At 48.4% G+C, this 19,839-nt stretch overlaps 1 protein-coding gene across 1 annotated transcript in view; it reads left to right on the plus strand.

Annotated features, from left to right (window-relative positions):
- LOC135819816 (P-selectin-like) overlaps positions 1 to 19,839 on the plus strand; it is a 69,748-nt gene that overhangs the window by 34,743 nt on the left and 15,166 nt on the right. Inside the window, exons 7-10 of the mRNA XM_065333094.1 lie at positions 379 to 552; positions 5,413 to 5,586; positions 11,900 to 12,073; positions 19,214 to 19,378. Of these exons, the coding sequence (XP_065189166.1) occupies positions 379 to 552; positions 5,413 to 5,586; positions 11,900 to 12,073; positions 19,214 to 19,378 (687 nt within the window). The remainder of the gene's footprint in view (positions 1 to 378; positions 553 to 5,412; positions 5,587 to 11,899; positions 12,074 to 19,213; positions 19,379 to 19,839) is intronic.

The following is a 19,839-nucleotide window of genomic DNA, read 5'->3' on the forward strand; positions in this document are numbered from 1 at the left end:
GCTACCTGGGGCTTCACGAGGGGTTTGTCGCGCTGAAAACGAAGCATCTCTGTACGTTTGTGCCCCTGGTGATGGTTTGGCCTGGAGAGCAATATAAAAGTGGTGCTTTTCTGGCACAATCTTACTCAGCCTACTCAAGCTCAACTGATGAGGGGTGAATGCCCCGAAACACTGTGTATTGAGCAGGGAGTGGTGCATTATTGCAGGTTTGCCGAGAGGAAGGTGCGACGTGCTCCTCGTGTGCTCCGGATGGCAGTCGCGAGTCAGTCAAGTGCCCAGTTCGGTAAGAAGCGTGTGTTCCTAGTTGGAACAATCAACTTCATGACTGTTACCGCCGAAGTCGCAAATTCTAAGTTCTTTTTTTTTTAATCTTCTTAGAAATTACATGCGGTGCTCCTCCAATTCCGGTCAACGGATTAACAAATGCTTCCTCATACAACGCTTTGAGCAAAGCATCTTACAGCTGCAACAATGGTTATACACAGCAAGGCAATGCCAGTGCAACGTGCGAGGCTAGTGGAAATTGGTCTGGAACGCCACCTATGTGCACAAGTGAGTAATGTATGCCAGATACTGCAGCAGCAGATAGTCCTAACAGACTGTGTTCAAAGCACTGCCGTTATTATTATTATTATTATTATTATTTCAAAATTTTGAAGGACGCTTCACGCAGCTTCATTATACTTGAATTGTTTGCAGGCAACCTGCCTACACTCAAGAGAGCACTGCATTTCACACAAATCCATTGGTATCGTTACAACGTTTCGGTCTTTATGACCATCATCAGGAATGAAGTGGACATGGAAAGAACAGCAGTATAAAAGAAGGAGGCAAGCAAGCAAAGCGCGGTACATAGTGACAGCGCGCGTAGAGAAGTGCAAAGCACGTCATGGCGGGTGTGCATTACTACATATACATGACAACACAAGCACAAACGGCGAGGAAAGTAGATACTGCGCTACAGCAGTGATAACAGCCCAGTTACAGTCTCACACCACCAGTGAGGTATCTAGAGCCCCGCGCCACTCGCAGTAAGGTGGTGTTATAGCAGATCCCAGCCACTGTTGTTATTAATTTCCGGGGATCGCTCCCTGATATTGATGGCCTCCCGGATCCTCCTCCTGGGGCGGTCACGCTCAGAACCGAGAACCCGGATACCTGAGAACGCCGTTGCTCCCAATGGCAATGGGTCAGATGCATGCTTGGCCGCGAAATGCTCACCCAGCGCGGTGCCGCTCACTGTGTTGCGTGCGTCGTCGTTGTGTTCTTTTGTCCTGGTAGCGAGGCTGCGGTACGTCTCTCCGACATATTTATCACCACATTTGCACTCGAGGTGGTATACCACGTTTCGCTCTGTGCATGCTTCTGAACCGGACATGCAGGCGACACAAGCAGCCTTGGGCCGCCCCCGTTTACGGGGCTTGGACGGGTCTACATTGCCAGCTGCCTGCAGGTGGTCACCGCAACAATGTCACGACGCAAGACCGCTCTGGATGTGCTCTTGACTTAGACAACTGTGTGTCGAGTGAGGCGCTGGACCTCCTTAGACTCGGGCCGGGCTTTGTTCCGTCGGCTGGCAAAGCCAACCAGAGAGTTATGCAAGACGTCGAGGTGGGCGTCGAAAGAATGGCGTACTCTCTTCGCTGGTGGAGGCAGTCCTCGGAACAGCAGCCATCTATGGCTGACGGAGGTCCCGCCAAATTTGAACCCAAGATCTGGCACCTGAAGGCACATGGTTTCCAGCAGGGCCCTAAACTGTCCAAGGACGAAGAGTACAGCCTGGCGAGCTTCAAGCGCGAAGCAATGGCCCTGTACAAAAACTCGCGAGTGCCGCAGCCGAACCTGTCTCACTCTGATCGTGAGCAGCTCATGAAGGTCGGCAAGGACGAGTCGGTCATCATAAAAAAATCTGATAAAAGCAACAAATTTGTAGCAATGAAAATGACCACTTACCTGGAGAAGGCAGAATCCCTGTTGTCGGACGAGTCCCGGTTTGAGAAGGTTGAGCTTACTATCGACCAGTGGGAGGAGGAGACCCGAAACATACTCCGCCGAGTTTGCGAGGGATCCTTGGAAAAGGATTTATACACAGCCGTGATGCCGGGTGACAACAGCTTCCCTGAAATGTACGGTCTTCCAAAAGACCACAAGTCCAATATTCCTCTCAGACCAGTCGTCGCGGCCTGCGGCAGCCCAGTTACAAACATCTCCATAGTCCTCGAACGCATCCTCAATCAATGTCTCCAGTTCGTGCCAGCACACCTGGAGAACACTGTTGAAGCACTCCAGTGTATGAGGAGCGCGTTTCCCAACCTCAAGGCCCCGCCCGGCACCATCATTGTGACTATGGATGTGGTGGCCCTTTACCCTAGCATCCCGATTAACGATGGCATTGCAGCAGTCATGAGAGTCCTCCGACAACACGAGGGCAGCATCGATCTGTTCGGTTTCCGAATTGGGCAGGTCAAGGAGCTCCTCGCACATGTGCTGAGCTCCAACTACTTCCGGTTTGGAGCGCAGGTGTACCACCAGAAGGATGGTGTGGCTATGGGCAATAACCTAGCGCCCCCCTTTGCCATCCTGTACATGCATGACCTAGAGAGTTCGCTCTTGCGTAGTGCACCTGCCAGCCCAGTTCTGTACAAGCGCTACATCGATGATGTTTTCATTGTGTGGAACCTCGGTCCGGAACTTCTGCAGAGTTTCCTAGATCACTTCAATAATGCCGATCCTAATATTAAATTCACTCACCAATCCACGGAGTTGACTGGCTCAATCAATTTCATGGACACGACCGTCCATGTCTCACCAGATGGATCTATATCCTATGAACTATACAGCAAGCCATGTCACAGCGGACTGGTATCAGACTACAACTCGTCAGTTCCCAACCAGCAAAAGAAAGCAATTGCTTCCTCTGAGTTCCTGCGTGCCGTCCGCCTATCCTCCGATGCCGACACCCTAAAAAGAAGTGAAGAAAAAGTAACCAACATCCTAAAATTCAACAACTTCCCAGAGTCAGTTATAGTTTCGGCACGTGAACGAGCTATGCGCCCCCGACGTGTCAGAGTGCAGAATGAATACCGTGTCACCCTCAACCTACCGTTTCACACCGAGTATATCCACAACAAAATTCATAAATTACTCCGGAAGTACAAGATAAATGCCCAGCTGATTTACAGGAACCGCCGTCTAAGTTCTATGATTTGCACGTCTGCCCTCCGCAAACCACCATGCCGCAGGTATGTAGACCCGTCCAAGCCCCGTAAACGGGGGCGGCCCAAGGCTGCTTGTGTCGCCTGCATGTCCGGTTCAGAAGCATGCACAGAGCGAAACGTGGTATACCACCTCGAGTGCAAATGTGGTGATAAATATGTCGGAGAGACGTACCGCAGCCTCGCTACCAGGACAAAAGAACACAACGACGACGCACGCAACACAGTGAGCGGCACCGCGCTGGGTGAGCATTTCGCGGCCAAGCATGCATCTGACCCATTGCCATTGGGAGCAACGGCGTTCTCAGGTATCCGGGTTCTCGGTTCTGAGCGTGACCGCCCCAGGAGGAGGATCCGGGAGGCCATCAATATCAGGGAGCGATCCCCGGAAATTAATAACAACAGTGGCTGGGATCTGCTATAACACCACCTTACTGCGAGTGGCGCGGGGCTCTAGATACCTCACTGGTGGTGTGAGACTGTAACTGGGCTGTTATCACTGCTGTAGCGCAGTATCTACTTTCCTCGCCGTTTGTGCTTGTGTTGTCATGTATATGTAGTAATGCACACCCGCCATGACGTGCTTTGCACTTCTCTACGCGCGCTGTCACTATGTACCGCGCTTTGCTTGCTTGCCTCCTTCTTTTATACTGCTGTTCTTTCCATGTCCACTTCATTCCTGATGATGGTCATAAAGACCGAAACGTTGTAACGATACCAATGGATTTGTGTGAAATGCAGTGCTCTCTTGAGTGTAGGCAGGTTGCCTGCAAACAATTCAATTATTATTATTATTATTTATTTCTGCACCTCGTGGCATGTCAAGACAGCCAATGGAATTGAGGAGAGGGTGAGACCAACCACGGAAGAAGAGAAAAAAAGAAAATTAAGAGCACGTACACAAAGTGGGAAGGGATTAGCAACTTACAAAGCAATGGGATGCTCAGCGAGCTATGCAGCGGAAGTGGTGACTGTGACTTTGCTTACTGGGAGATACTGAAGTGCTGTCTGACGAGGGTACGGAATTTGGGCATATCTGGAGCTTGTCTAACACTGGGAGGCAGTTGGAGCCACGTGGAGTAGGAGGAAAAGAAAGGGGAATTTACGAATAGGGTAGACCTAGCTAGGGGGAGACGAACGCAGCTTCGGGTGGAGCCACCTGAATGGAACCAATTAAGGGACTGTATATGAGCAGGGTGCTGGTCAAGGAAAATTGAATGCGCCAGGGTGCACTTGGAAGCATCAAGGTAATGTTGCAGAGTGGTAGTGGATGCAGCAGCATACAAGTCTAGATTTGAGGTATAACGATCAGTACGGAATATGATTCGCAGTATACGGCGATGGAGAACTTCTAATTTACCTATGTCGGTTTTGTTAATGGTGGACCAGGCAGGGAAGCCGTACGTGAAGAGGGGAAGAATGTATGATTTATAAAAATTAATCCGGCAATTTTTGGGCAAATGGGACAAGTGACTTGACATTATGCCGACAGATCGGCATACTTTGGACGACACATGATCAGCATGGTGAGACCAGGAGAGGGCGGAATCTATGACAATGCCAAGGTGTTTATGGTGGGGCGCTACAGAGATAGGGTGACCGGGATCATCGGGAAAGTGGAAGATGGGCACTGGATCTGTGGGAGGGGGAAACAGGAGGAGCTCGGTTTTGGTCACATTTGGCTTAAGGTACCAAGTGCTCATTAGGTTTTCTCATTGGCTTCATACCCCCAGGCAAACATCTAAAAAGTGTCTTGTCAATTATTTTTAACCCCGTAGGAGTGTGTTCCGACGAGAATTACCTTGTAAGCCAGGAGTGACTGCATTGATACGAGTAATTAATTCTAAACTCTAAGACAATTGCCGTTAAATGTACATTTAGATTACGAGTTTCTATTGAACTGGGTTTGGTCTTGAACTGATGAAGGAAAATCTTTCTCGAAAAGGAATTGTGAGACAACAGTACAGGGTGAGAGCAAGTTATAATTCTTGTGGCAAGTTTTATAACTAGCCGTTTGAGTAATGATCGTTACTTCCTTTAAAACAAATTAAAGATCAAGTGTGGGGTAAATAGGTAAATTTCCTCCACGGAAATGAATTTACAAAAGGAATTCATTACTCTATTTGCTACCATATACCCCCAAATCGACTTTGATTTTGACGTGTTTCTATCTCCCCATTTCAACCTACTGTCTCAGGGGTGGCTTGTCCCTCTCCAGACGCGCCTTCAAACGGCAATGTTAGTTACTCGTCACACAAAGGGTACGACATTGCTACATTCTCCTGCCACACAGGCTACAAGCTTATTGGTCAATCCTATACTTCATGTACTGTCAGTGGACAATGGTCCAGTTCATCACCTACGTGCTCAGGTAAGTGAAATGATAGAGGTTGCTCACACTACAGTCATGTACGCAGCAAATTAGGGTGAAAAGGGAAAGAAGTCCAAAGAGAAACTGCCACCAGTAAAATGACGAAGGACTTTCAGTTCAGGCAATCTTTGCTCAAACATCTGCGCGTCTTAAAGTGCGCTTCTTGCAATATCAGCTATTGGTTGGTGAACCACAGCCCTCAATGTGTCTATACCAAACGCACTTAATTTGCGGACCGCTCTTGCTAATGAAACAAGTGTCTGCTCCGAACTTCGGAGGTCGACCTTCCTGCCGACTGAATTGGTGCTTGACTGGCTCAAGACTTCATCTGGAGCACACGAGGAAACCTCAGAACCTTCCACTCGCCAAAACTGAAAGAGAGCCCCACTCCCTGCTCAATACACAGTGCTTCGGGGAATTCGCCCCCAGCAGTTGAGCTTGAGTAGACCCGTAGACTATCCGCTGGGAGAGCACTGCATTATGGCGTGTTCACAAGCCAAAAGATCAAGAGGAATACCAACGTACAGTGACGCTCCTCTTCCAGACAAACACACTACATGTGAGCACGAGGAAGTAGCGTTAGTCTATGTCGCACATGGAGTTGTGACAACAGACATTCAGGGCTAAAATGCCATTCACAAGTCTGTCACCTCCTCTTTGGGAATGCGACTAGATGGTGGGCTCTCAGTGTCGTGATCCCCGACGTTCGGAGCAGACACTTTCTTTACCAATCACCGCAGATGTCGTAGCACCTTGCGTGCTGTTGTCCCTTGCTTGGGAATGGAAGTAGGTGGCTGGAGGTGACAGCATTGGGAATGGCCAATGGCTCTCTACGTCTGTACTCACGACTCCATGTACGACACTGACTCACGCTGCAGCCTGGTGCTCAGGAGGTGTCTGTCGTGCTGGAAGCGAAACATCGCAGGAAGTTGGAATCCCTAGTGATCCTTTGGTCCTGATAGCAATACATAATACGATTGTTCTCTGAGCACATATTTCATTACCCTACTCAAGCTCAACTGATTAAGGATTAATTCCACCATACACTGTGTGTTGAGCAGGCTGAGGAAGTGGTGTTTTCTTGCAGGTTTGCGGAATGGAGGGTGCAACTGGCATTTCCTGTGCTCCAGACGCAGTCGTGAGTCAGTCAAGTGACATGTTAGTCAGCAGGACGCGTGAGTTCCGACGTTCGGAGCAGTCGCTGTCTTCACAAATCACCGCTGATATCGCAATATTGTAGTATCCCTGCCCGACCAATACGGAAGCAGTACGGAACTAATACGGAGCTTTGCCTGATGTATATTTAGTGTATCTCCGTATGTAAGCGTACGGCGTCTGCTGCATATAAGCGGCTGCGCATTTCTGTTTTGATGAAGAGAAGATTAGATTAGATTGGATAGCAATGAAAGCTAACTCGAAGAATAAGGATTCAGCCTCTAGGTGAGCACCGGAGAGAAAGTCAGTTATTTTGCCGCTTCTTCTTTCACGAACGATTATATCTCAGGTGTGTACCTGAAAGTAGAATAAAAGTAATTATTGTTGATTTCACCGCGCCTACCACTCGGCTACCTATTACATTGGTGGCAGCGGTGTAGTTTTAAATAAAACAACGTGATTCGACCCCAGACCCCCATGGCTCAACCCGCTGCAGCTCCCTGCGACGAATCATGATGAGAATCATGTTTCTTGCCTTCCTGGGCTTGACCCTGCTTATTAGCTTGCAGCACAGTGAGGATGCTAGCGTGGATCACCCTTCCCTCCGCATGGCGTCCACTGGAGACTCCGATGGCGATTCCAAGCGACCCGCAACCTACATGTATACTACCGGTGGTGATGGCGAAGCTGATGAGGACGACAACAGGCAGTCTGCTGCCCAAGACAAGGAGGGTAGTCCCCAAGACCAGCAGCGTTTGATTTTCGCCGGCACGCAGTCGGAAGCAGGAGCCCACTCTTCACTTGGTACTTCGCCTCCGTGGTGGGATGCAGATTTTCGTCAACACTCTTCCTGGCTAGACAATCACTCTTTACGTCGCGCAAAGCGATGCAATCGACAACGTGAAGACCACGATTCAAGACGAGGAGGGAGGTTATTTGTCTGACGCCGAGCTAGCCGCTCTGAGTCACCGGCTCAACCAAGATGAAGATAAAACCTGGCTTGCCCTCCGCCATAGCTCCAGCCGCCGCCGTGGTTACTAACGCTGATTCCAGGTATGGCATTTTCTTTCCTGTCTTCCTTCAGTCTCCCTTTTCTCTTCAGTCTTCCTTTATGCGAGTGTGTGAATCCAGTTTAGTTTGGTAGGCGTCTGATCATGGTGAGCCACGGTTTACCCAGCTAACGTGGGACAATGTGTGTGACAACGCCCCTTATAGTTATAGTGTATCCAGTTCGGTTTTTGAACTGCGATGTTCCTGGCGGGTTGTGCCAGCGTGCAGCAAGAGTGCTGTGGTTTCAGGTCCTATTTGGAGGACAGTTCTTTCCCTTTTGACCCCGTGAGATCGTGTGAACCTGGTGTGCTTTTACTTCTATTTTATGATTTGTTATCAGTTCATTTCTTCTGTCTACTCTAAACGTTATCATTTCCGATATAATTTGCCATCTTCCGGTTGACGCTGTTGTTCGTAACTCCTCACTAATTTTTTGAAAATCACGAGGGCGTGATTATCTGTAGGAAGGGAGGGTGTAGTATCCCTGCCCGACCAATACGGAAGCAGTACGGAACTAATACGGAGCTTTGCCTGATGTATATTTAGTGTATCTCCGTATGTAAGCGTACGGCGTCTGCTGCATATAAGCGGCTGCGCATTTCTGTTTTGATGAAGAGAAGATTAGATTAGATTGGATAGCAATGAAAGCTAACTCGAAGAATAAGGATTCAGCCTCTAGGTGAGCACCGGAGAGAAAGTCAGTTATTTTGCTGCTTCTTCTTTCACGAACGATTATATCTCAGGTGTGTACCTGAAAGTAGAATAAAAGTAATTATTGTTGATTTCACCGCGCCTACCACTCGGCTACCTATTACAATATCTTTCGTTTACTTACTAATTTCCTTTTTTCACCAAGCCTTTTCTCTCGTCATGCTGATGCATGTGAAACTTCATATCGGGTAATTCAAGTTTCCATGACGCCAGGTCTTGTGCCTCAATATTGGCGGGGTAACGAAGAGTTGCATGGTGTCACTTCTGTTAGAAAAGCCTTAATCCTAGACTGATAATAATTGTGGTTAAAAACATGTTGTGGCAAATTATAGCGCTCGTCAAGAACAAATTTCTGGACTCAACTGGTTCAAAACATATTGTGGCAAAATATAGCGCTGGTCAAGAACTAATATCTGGACTCAACCATTCTTCATTATGTAGTTTAGTTTAGTTCAGTTTAGTTTTATTCCAAGCTATACCTGTTTGGAGAAACCAATGACAACTTTGAGTGGTGATTGCAGGGTTTTTACAACCACGTGTAACAAGGAAAGCGGTAAGAAGGCAGACAGAAAAGGAAAAGAAGCAATTATGTACCAGCAAAAAGACCAAAACTGTGATCGAAAGGAAAGCATGCCTGGATTATGTTAAAATAGAAGGGCGCTTCGTCTCCCGGTGGAGCAAAAGCCACTGCGAATAGCAATTGTATAACTCTTATTACAATTGCCAGGTTGACTTCATCTTTTGGTTCCAACGACCCAAGATGTCGATAGGCGCCAGCTGGTTAGCTAAACCTCACAAGGTAACTTGGGTCAGTGTCCAGAAGTAGTCGCTGTTTTGCTTGGAGAACCACTGGCTGCTCGATATTGAACCTTGCTTCGTTGTGTAATGTCACATTGGGGAGGTTTATGGTCCAATAGTAGGGGTAAACGGATTATGCCTGTATAATATTTGGCATAATGAGGGTTCTTTTTTGAGCAGAATGAAGTTGAAGACACCACTGCAGCTGTACGTATGGTTGATAAATATGGTGGTAAAACACACCTGGCGATATGGCGGTAAACACACGCCCGCCCGCACACGCTCTCTAGGCTGCAGAGTTCCAACACAGAGCTCTCCTTCTCCCCACCACCACCATCAGTTTGCGCCTGGCGCCTAGTCGATGCATGGTTGGCGGTATAAGATATACTGTATAGCAGGAAATTTTCGGACAAAGCCGAATTTCGACCTTTCGTACGGATTATATTTTCGTACAGTGCTGCATGCTAAATACACGTGTTTGCATGTAGTACGCATATGTATGATGTACATACTTTCACATAAACAAATTTTAGTACGGAATTAATTTTAGTACAAAAGAAGCCGTGTACGAAATCGTACGAAAATAAATTCCGTCCGAAAATTTCCTGCTATACAGTAGCAGGCTGGTACATCAAATCGCGCATGGCACATAGAAGAAGACCAAACCTCCCCACTACACCTGCAGCAACCACATCTTGCACCACAACATCAACACCAATTATACACCCTTCGACAGACAAGGAGATGCAAACACAAACAGGCACCGAGATTCCCACATCGACAGTGCCCTCACCCTCTACAACCCACTCCCTGTTGACGTCACAACCCAACTTCGTGGAATTTTTTCCGAAACAATGCATCCAGTCTTCTTTTGAACGGTTCCTGTTCCTGCTCCGCGCATCCCCCTGGTTTTTGGTATCTCGAACGTGTACTTAACTATCTCGATCACCCCTGCTAACGTTATTGCCCTCGCTTGTTTTTCATGATCCATTGCTTCTTGCCTCCGAGGTGAATTCTGGCATCTGGCTGTTCCTGGCTTGTATCAGTTCTATCACACTTATCAATAGTCCTTATTGGCGTTACGCCATCGTGAAATATAAAAAATAATAATAATAAAGACGACACAGCAACGACATAGCATGATTGCTACGTACGTTTCGACCCCGCGCCAGGCTCGAACTGATGGTGATGGTGGTGGTGGTGGTGCAAAGAAGGAGAGCTCTGTGCCAGAACTTTGCAGCCTAGAGGGCGTGCGTGCGTAGGCGTGTGTTTACCGCCATATTGCCAGGTGTGTGAACCACCATATTTATCTACTTTGTTTAGCAGAAGCATAAAACCAAGAGCAGATGCCCAATGAGGCTGTTATGCGCACCTACTATAGAAGGCATCATTTTTGACATAATCAGATCCTTTTTGAGAAGGAGTAAAAAATGGCATCCGAAAAACAGGGTTTGATGCCAAATGAGGCTGTTATGTACACACCTGCTCTTGAAGGTCCATACAAAGCGCTGCTTGTCGATTTGGAATATCATTTTAACAGCCACCAGAGGACATTTCCCTAACGTTCAGCGTGTGCTTGTGAATTAGGTATTGCTCTTGCATATTGTCTTGTACTTTCACAAAGCTCCCAGTCCATATCATGACAATGATCTGAGTCCTTTTCCTGATGATTATCTGTTGTTTTGCTCTTTTTTCTAAAGCTTATAGGCATACTCGGCTGCTTTCTCGAGCATCCTGCGATCATCAGACGAACATTCCAATTTTCGTCTGATGATCGATTAAGTTCGTGAAACTCGGAGTTACGAAAAGGTTAAAATGTATACTTTTTTACACAATGCTGTAGACAACAAGCTATTTCGGCCATAAAGGCCTCAGCAGTACATCTACGAGCTAAATAGGCCGAGCTACCAGCAATGGTGCAAGGAGGCACCACCGACATAATGATAGCTCCTCGCTCTAGCGCCAGAGTGCTCAAAACTGCGAAAAGTAGCGGGCAATGCGTGATGCAGCAGCACTAGCGCCGCCTACCCACAGTGCTCAACCAGACGAAATCCGAGGAGCGTAATACCCAAATGCTGTAGACAGCAAGCTGTTTCGGCCATAAAGGCCTCATCAGCACAGTTATTTTAATCACAGAGGCTTTTCTAGGCCGAAAGGCAGTTTTTCAAAGCGACAGAAATGTTACTATCAGCAAACACCAGAGTGCAACCAGTATTGATTATGAGGTACTTGGAAACAGAGGAGTCCTATTCACGATCACAATCGCAACATCGCATAACCTGGTAATGATTTGACATAAAAATGGCGAAAGATAGTGACAAAATTAATTGGACTGATTGATGAATTGGGCTGGTGGTGTAAGCCGACATTGTAGCGTAACTTGAATTTCCTTGGTCCTTTTTTTCTACAAAATTAATTGCTTAACATCCCTGTCAATGGGCTTTGAAACTCACCAAAGGCACACAGCTAAACGTAGAGGCCAGTGGTATAAAGACCCTCCAAGTATGTGATTCTCCATTCACACATTAAATACATTTTAGAATTGATTATCACGTGGGTCCGCGAATATTTTTATAATTATTCTCATTATTCTGAACAGAAATCAAATGTCTGCCTCTTCACCCACCTGATAACGGCACTATTGTTAGAAGCTCTCAAGGCCTCTTCGGTATCACTGAGTTTGTCTGCAATGAAGGATACGTAATCGCAGGCAAGTCAGCTAGAGTATGCATGACTGATGGAAGCTGGTCGTCAATTACACCCCGATGCAATGGTAAGATATGCAGTGTTCCCTCGTATATTTTTGTATTTCTGAAGGGAAACTGACAATCTGGTATAGAAGCGGACGCTTCAATAGGTGGAAGAGTCCTTGATTTCCAAATAGAAAAAATGGGAAAGACCTTTGAAGCAATTTTCCACGACAGTCATCATTATCATCATAAGCCCATAGCCCTAGGGCCGTCAGGGCGTCACAGAGCAAGTATGAACAAGCGAGCACCGTAAAAATCGATCGCGTGCAGCAACGAGCAGAGACTGCACCTCAAGTGCAGTCCATGAAATAATAACACGCATGCACTCGCTATTGCAGACCAGTGGAGAGCACACATCATATGGAGGATTCATGGAGTGGTGGGCAACCGAATCTGGCATGTGATAATCATGTAGGATATAGTCCACGCACGAGGTGCAGCCCATGAAATGGGCACCCATGAACTGGGCGGAGTGTGGACGGCCTGTATGATAGTGTGTATGTATGTCCACGCACAAAGGTGGGTGGGTGAGAAAGGAACAAACCGGTGTTCTTCTCACTACCCAAGCAAAGCAAATATGAAGTGGCAATGTGGCCGGCGCGAAGTATGGTGTATGCGTTACGAGTTTAAGCTCCGATGTGTGCTGCAGCCGCATATGGCTGGTTGGCTGGCGAGTTCAGGTGAGTTCCGGCATGTTACATGCCACCACAGCGTGCATGTACGTGTTACTTGACATGCATCAATGAATAGCGTGGGATCTGCGGGCTCTTTGGAAGCCGCTGGAGTGCGTGTGAAGTGGTTGCTTGTGCAATGTGTTAACCTACATTACCGCAAGCTCTAATGTGTGATCAAGCCGTGACATTTTGGTCCTGCCTGGGCCACGACCTCGTGTGGCAGCTGAAGTGCAACCGTATGGTGTGCGGAGACTGCGGACAGTTCAATTTGCAGATGACATCATGCTCTAAATTAGTAGCGTGACAAACATCTGCTGGAACGTAGTATATCTTCTGCAGTTACGCACCTGGCCAGATGGCTTGCCAGCAGGAACCTGGTACTAAACGAGAGTAAAACCCAGATTTTGTTCATCCCTGCCAATCGTTCTGTGAATCCTCGTGTCAGCATTTTGTGCTCTGGAGTTCAACTGGCACAAGTAGAATCCGCAAAGTATCTCGGTGTCCACATGCACCGCGATCTCAATTGGACCCCCATGGTCAACCAGATCGCCAAGCGAGCTGCCTGTAAAAAAGCTGTACTGTTTAGAAACAGGCGCTGCATGCCCCTCCCGTGCCGCATCACGTACCTGAAGTCCCTGACCCTTCCTGACTTCTGTATGCTAGTAACTGTTTCTCTGCTGGCCTCACCTCACATCAGCCCGAGCGACTAGAGCGTCTACTCAAGCGCGCAGTCCGCTGTGTTTACAACGCTCCGTTTGCATCCCCATCTGCGCTGCTGTATTGCCAATTGCACTTGCACTCGCTAAACGTTATGTACTGCCACAAGCTCCTTGGCTACACTTCGCGCTGTCTTCAGGGTAAATGCAGCACATTGCTTACCGATATTTTCAGTCCCCTTAATGCCCGCCGTGCTACACGTAGTCAGGGAAATCCAGCACTTAAATTTCCAGTCACTAAGACATCCGCTGGCACACATTCTGCCTCATTCCGATGTGTATCACTGTGGAACAGGCTCCAGCCCGACATCAGGAAAAACCCACAGTACCACCCATTCATGCGATCCCTCCCAGCACATACTGCTTTTCAGTAATGCCACTGCCCGCTGTATTATCATTTCCTTTACTGGCCTAACTGGCTTTTAGAGACGCACGTTGCGAAGTCGCAGGCTAACGTTTAACCCTAGAAGTACCGGAGGCATCATATGATGCATTTGCGAATTTCAAAATGGTATTGCTGTTATATTGGGACTTAGAATCTCCCCACATTTTGTGACTTTTATTTATTTTGTATTTTGTTAATGGCAGTGGGTTGTGGTTTCAAACATTTAGTACAGTTCGGAAATGCTAGGGGGTGCTACCTAGAACTACCGCGCGCCTCATATGACCCCACATACCATAAGCATCAATAAAGGGCGAATTTGGCTTAGAATCACACGTGAATAACGTGAAGAGGAATACATTTGGAAGCAAGGAGATTGAGGACCATGAAGGTGCTGATTTGTACATATGGGCATGCTAATATGTACATTTCACGTGTCGTTACGGTCAATATCGCAATCTCGAATCCTGTCGAAACAGACAAATTTGTTTGTCCTAAGTTTGGAAAGTGATTCACTATGTCATCTGCAGCATAGAACGATATGAAGTGCCAGGGCAGTTATAACCTTCTAGGAACGTCCTTTGAGTTTAGGTTGGTCTGGCGGAAGCCATGTTCAGTAGGCGCAGTGTCACTGCCGATAAAGCATTTCATTTGATGTTAAAATCTTTTGGGCAGGAGTTTGTGGATAAATGCGAGGAGAGTGCCTGGAGGATTGTGCGTGAGCAATTAGAAGTGACCGAACACAGAGACACATAGTTATATGCTCCAGATGAAGATATATATAATACTAATTGCTCCGGCTTCTCGATCAGTCTGATACGGAACCGGAGTCGAGGGAGCAAGCAGATAATGGTGGTGATAAAGCTATGGAGCCATACACATAACAGAACATCAATCTCCAAAACTCGGGCAGGATTTCCTTCATGAAGCTGGGTTCTCTGGCAAAATTGGTAGATAGTGGAAAATGTGTTGCACCAAGCAAGCGCGGACGCGCGCAACCTGTTGTTGCTTCCGAAGTTTGCGGGCTTTTCCGAGATATTCACAATTTTGAAGATGGGACAGATGCATTATTTGCATTTATTGACCGGAATATGATCAAGTGCACAAGGTAGGAGGGAAACAGAAAATTGGAGAGGACTCTACTTTGAGTGAAGGCAATATCATGGCATTGGTTTCGCAAATTTACGCAAGAGGCATCCTCTGTACCCGCAATAATCTGCCGACGGCCCTTAGGCTGGATAGGAATGGACGCCATATAATCAGGTAAAATCCCTAAAAATAGTTTCCAGGAACTACCGTATTTCCCCGTAAATAACTTAGTACCCCCCTATAAAAAATACACTTTCCACTGCCGAGGTTATCACCCCGAAAGACAGTTCCCTCCGAAAGATAGTAAGTTCGTACCCGTCCTACATGTACAGACACCGTACAGTACATACATCATATGCACGGACACTAGAGATGCGCAGGCTTCCCACTGCGTGCCATTTAACCCGATAAAAAAGTACTCCCCGAGAGATACTACCACCCCGAAAGTTAGTTTTTTTTACTTATAAAAGCCTCTTTTACAGGCGAACAAAACACAATTTTCCATGGCGGAGTATTGAAAACAAATCACATAATGATGACGTCACATGTGATCAGACAGCAAGAGAAGCACAGCATAATCCGCACAATCACGGGCCAAGGCCCAACGAGACACCCTAGCCTCCACGACAGCCAGGGAGGCACAGCCATCCATTGGAGGCTGCCAAACTCGGCGAGCCCCACGCAGACACATGGCACTCGAACGCAGCAGGGCGAAATACAGCCTGCAGCGGAGGTGGGCAATTAGCACAGAATACGCCTCCTTCCCAAGTAGCGACTGGAGATGTGCAATCCGGCTCACCAGTGCAGCGGCACCCTTGCCGCATCCTCCAGTGGAAGAGAGCACAAAGGGGAGAAAAGTGGATCGCTCCACTTCTCGGACTCTCCGATCATATCGACGCCGTTTCTCCTGCTCGTAGTGCTGGTAGCAGGCAGAGAGAGAGGAGGTGTGGTTCGAAGACGTATAAGGGTTGAACACCCGTACATCAATAAAAGTGCGTTCGAGCCGACCCCCCCCCCCTCCCAACTCCACTGGCCACCACAACCAAACGAGCTTGATCCTCGGTTGATGCTGACCGGAGCTGAAACTGCTCCCCAGTCTGGGGTTGCAGATGTGTCTCCACTGCGACGATGTGGGAGACACCCTTCAATGAGCTTGCCAGTATGTCGCGCACCTCGTTCTCGCGGATCGAGGGGAACCCACTGAAAGGACAGGACAAGGCGTGAGCAGTAGTGAATGCCTTTTCGCAAACACAGGTGGTGGGCAGGCGAGAAGGCGTCTAACCGTAACAGAGGCAGAGGCCATCCCGGAATTCCCCCTTCAACAAAGCGAAGCCATGGCGAGCGATGGTTCGGCAGGTGAGCCAGCTTGATGCTTCCTTCTCCTCTGCCAGACTGATAGCGAGATCGAGTTGGCTGTGCTCGGAACGTATCGGCAGCTATCTTCATTGCCCTTCTGGCCTCAGAGCGAGCCTGACTCTTGGCCCTGCAGACACAGGCAAGAGCATCATCGAGGTGCTCCTCTTGCGTCATGATCTTGGTGTACAGGGCAGTGGTGATTGAGCCAAAAGTGGTAGGGCTGGCCACGCCGAGGCCTCCATGCCGGCAGGGGAAAGTGAGCAAAATGCGCTCAGCTTCACTGGGCGCCGTCCGTCCACTAATGGCAGGGATTAGGCGGCGGTGGATGATGTCCTCCAGGGGTGCCAGCTGTTCTGCAGCACCATCGAGAACCCGACACAGGAAGGACCACCGGTGTTGGAGGCTGCTCACCAGTGCAGAGTAAGCGGCTTGAGGCTGTGACCGGGCGAAATCTGTCAGCTTGCACAGCTCCTTCGACCCGGTGGCCGGCCACATTGGAAGCCACAAACTCCTGCACAAACTGATCAGTTCCGATGGCTGGTCCAAGGTGGCGGCACCCGTCAGTGGTGATAGACACACCGGTACCGGCGAAGATGGTCTCGGTTGCCTCTAGCTTGTCCCGCTTGACGACGAGGACGGACTTGCTGGGGTTAATGAAATACCCGAACGCCGGCCCATCCCCGACGAGTCGGTCCCACCACTGGCGGAGAGGTTCGAGCCCGCCACCCAGGGACGAGTCATCCGCATACCAGCTCTGGCGTGTTCCTGGGGTTGCCACTCTGCGCACCAGGGGGAGTACCCCCAAAGCGTACATCGGCAAAGCAAGAGGATCTCCCTGCGTTGCGCCTTCTCGCGATAGGAGGCACTCCCCGTCCACGAATAGGCAGGCTGGCTGACGGTAGCAGTTTACGATAGCGGGTGTGATGGCTGGACAGAGGTGCGCTACGTTGCGCATACATGCTTCTCTGTTAAGGCGATGGAACGCATTGGATGCATCCGCCATTAGCACAGCGTCTACGTCTTCTTCATGGAATGTGTCGTGCATGGCGTGAATGGCCGCCTCAATGCCACATTCCTGGCCTCCGCACATCTGCAGTGACCCTGTCGCCTCACGAACAGAGTTCCCCGCCACTCTCAGAATAGCCTTGCCGAAAATACGACGGACGGTTTCGCCGATGCCTATTGGGCGCACACCCGGTTTCTTATCTAGAGGGATAAGCCGGCACGCCGTGTAGGCTTCCTTCGATGCTGGGCTTACGTACTGTGTGGCAATTTGCCGGGCACAGCTGGCGAGAGCATCACATAGGTCATCTGCACCCCCGAAAGTTAGTACTCATGTGGCTGCTAAGTTCGAAAGTTAGTACGTACTAACTTACGGGGAAATACGATACTCTGCTACTTGAGGTTGGATCACGAAGATGGTCTCCGGACACGACGTCGAACGGAAATTATTCGATTGCTATGAGTCGCGACACCACGTTCTCCTTTTGCTCGTAAAATATGTAATTATCACAGCAGTCAAAGAATGACCAACCTGGCTGAGAAAAATCCAGCAAGTTGGCCCAGCAGCAGCCATTTCCAGGGTAATGGACTGACATGTAGAGTTTGCAGGATAAGCATGGCAGGCAAATGCTCTTCTCTTTTTCCGTAAACTGACGAGAGGTCGCCCTTTCGCTGCGCGCAATGCCAGCTGCTGGTCTCCAAGATAGTGCACCTGTTATTGGTTCTTCCTTTTAAAAGGTACCTTTTACCCCAAGGACTTCGGTTTCTACACATATTGCCGAAAATAATTCCAAGCAGGTATGTTTAAGTCCAGTGGAGTCATATGATGCCTCCGGTACTTCTAGGGTAGTTGAAATTTTGGTAGTTCTAGGGTTAAGCAAAACTGCCAAAAGCCGCTGGTACAAAGTACAGTGTGTACGTTACATTGTAGAGCTCCTGTTTTATTCAGTAATGCACGCTCATGAAGTGAGAAAATGACACTTTTGGGCGCTAATGCTTGTTTTGGTTCCAAAATCGGGTACAATGCTGGAGCATTGCTAGTTCTCAAAACGATGCTCGTAATGCCAGTGACAATGCTAGCATTACCCGCCGAGGCCTAGTCGTTGGCACTGAGGCTGCGTTTACACGGAGACGAAACGAAACATAAACGGAACGAAAACGGGCTGGCCTCGAATCGTTTTCAAACCATTTACACGAGAACGGCAGATCGTTTTGAACCGTTTACACGAAAACGGAAAATGGGCGAACAGGGTGGAGTTAGCACTTGCTGGCTTGCCGCAAGGGCGGGAAGTGACACGTTAGTTGGAGTTGGTACGTGCGGTGGTCGCAAGGGTTGGGTATTTCCCGCGAAATATAGTCCCGCTGCAAATGTTCTGCATGACCTCGCTCTCTTTCCAATAGCTTTCCTGTTTACACGAGAACGAAAACGTTTTGAAAACAGTTTTGAAAACGTTTCAAAACACAGTGTTTTTCCATTTTGGTCCGTTTAGGTATCGTTTCGGGCGTTATCGTGTAAACATTCGTAGTAAACGCAACGATTTGGTACTTCATTGTCGTGTAAACGCAAATCGTTTTCAATCGTTGGCGTGTAAACGCAGCCTGAGTCTAGAGTTATCATCAGTTGCATTACCTCGTCCCACTGGCTGATCACAGTCGAGCCACAGACAATGGTCGGGTTAAGTGGATGATGTGAGCGTTTGCTGTGGATATTGAGTACCTTTATCTTGCATGAGTTTAGAAGCAGACTACAACCTGTGGCGTGCCGCTTCTCAACAGAAAACAGGACATGATTGTGCATTGACACTTTCCAGAGGCATACAGGGTGATGTGATGAGCGTGAAGAAGGCAACATGAATTTTGGTAGATACGTGATGTATGGTTTAGATTTGGCTCGGACATGTGGATCTGGTTTGAATAACTGTGCTTCTGCTTATTTCTGAACAGAGATCAAATGTCCGGCACTTCGTCCACTACCATCTGGCAAGACTGTAGAAAGCTTTCCAGGCATCGTCTTCTATGCATGCAATGCAGGATTTAAACTTGTAGGCACATCAGCTTCAAGGTGTATGGCTAATGGAAACTGGTCGACTAGTATGCCTCGATGCGACCGTAAGATATCCAGCAAGCTCTTCCATAGTAATATCATATTTCACCAAAGCACATTATTATCATTACCGTAAAATCCGGCCAGAGCGCCCCTACCTCCTCGGCGCTTCAGGTGGGGAGGGGCGGATGGGCGAGTCCTACTTGCGGCATTCAGTGCTACATGAAAAGGTACGCAACCTACGAAAACTGTTCGTGCATCTCGTACACCGACCAAAGGTCAAGAGCCACGAGTCGTACAGATCCGTCAAAAAGGGTTTGTGCGATCCCTAGTCAAGAGAGTGGGCACTGTTGCGTACATTTCCAACGGGGTCGAGCACGCGTCTGCAATACAGTACGGCATCACAGACTGCGACAGAGATACGAGAAATCACGTCCCTGACAAGAAGTCAGGGAGGGCGGATAGGAGAGACGGGCCGCTCTGGCGGGATTTTACGGTATTATTATTATTCAAAGGATCAATTGGG

This window comes from Sycon ciliatum, chromosome 6, assembly GCF_964019385.1.
Source record: "Sycon ciliatum chromosome 6, ocSycCili1.1, whole genome shotgun sequence".
Classification (NCBI taxonomy): Eukaryota; Metazoa; Porifera; class Calcarea; order Leucosolenida; family Sycettidae; genus Sycon; species Sycon ciliatum.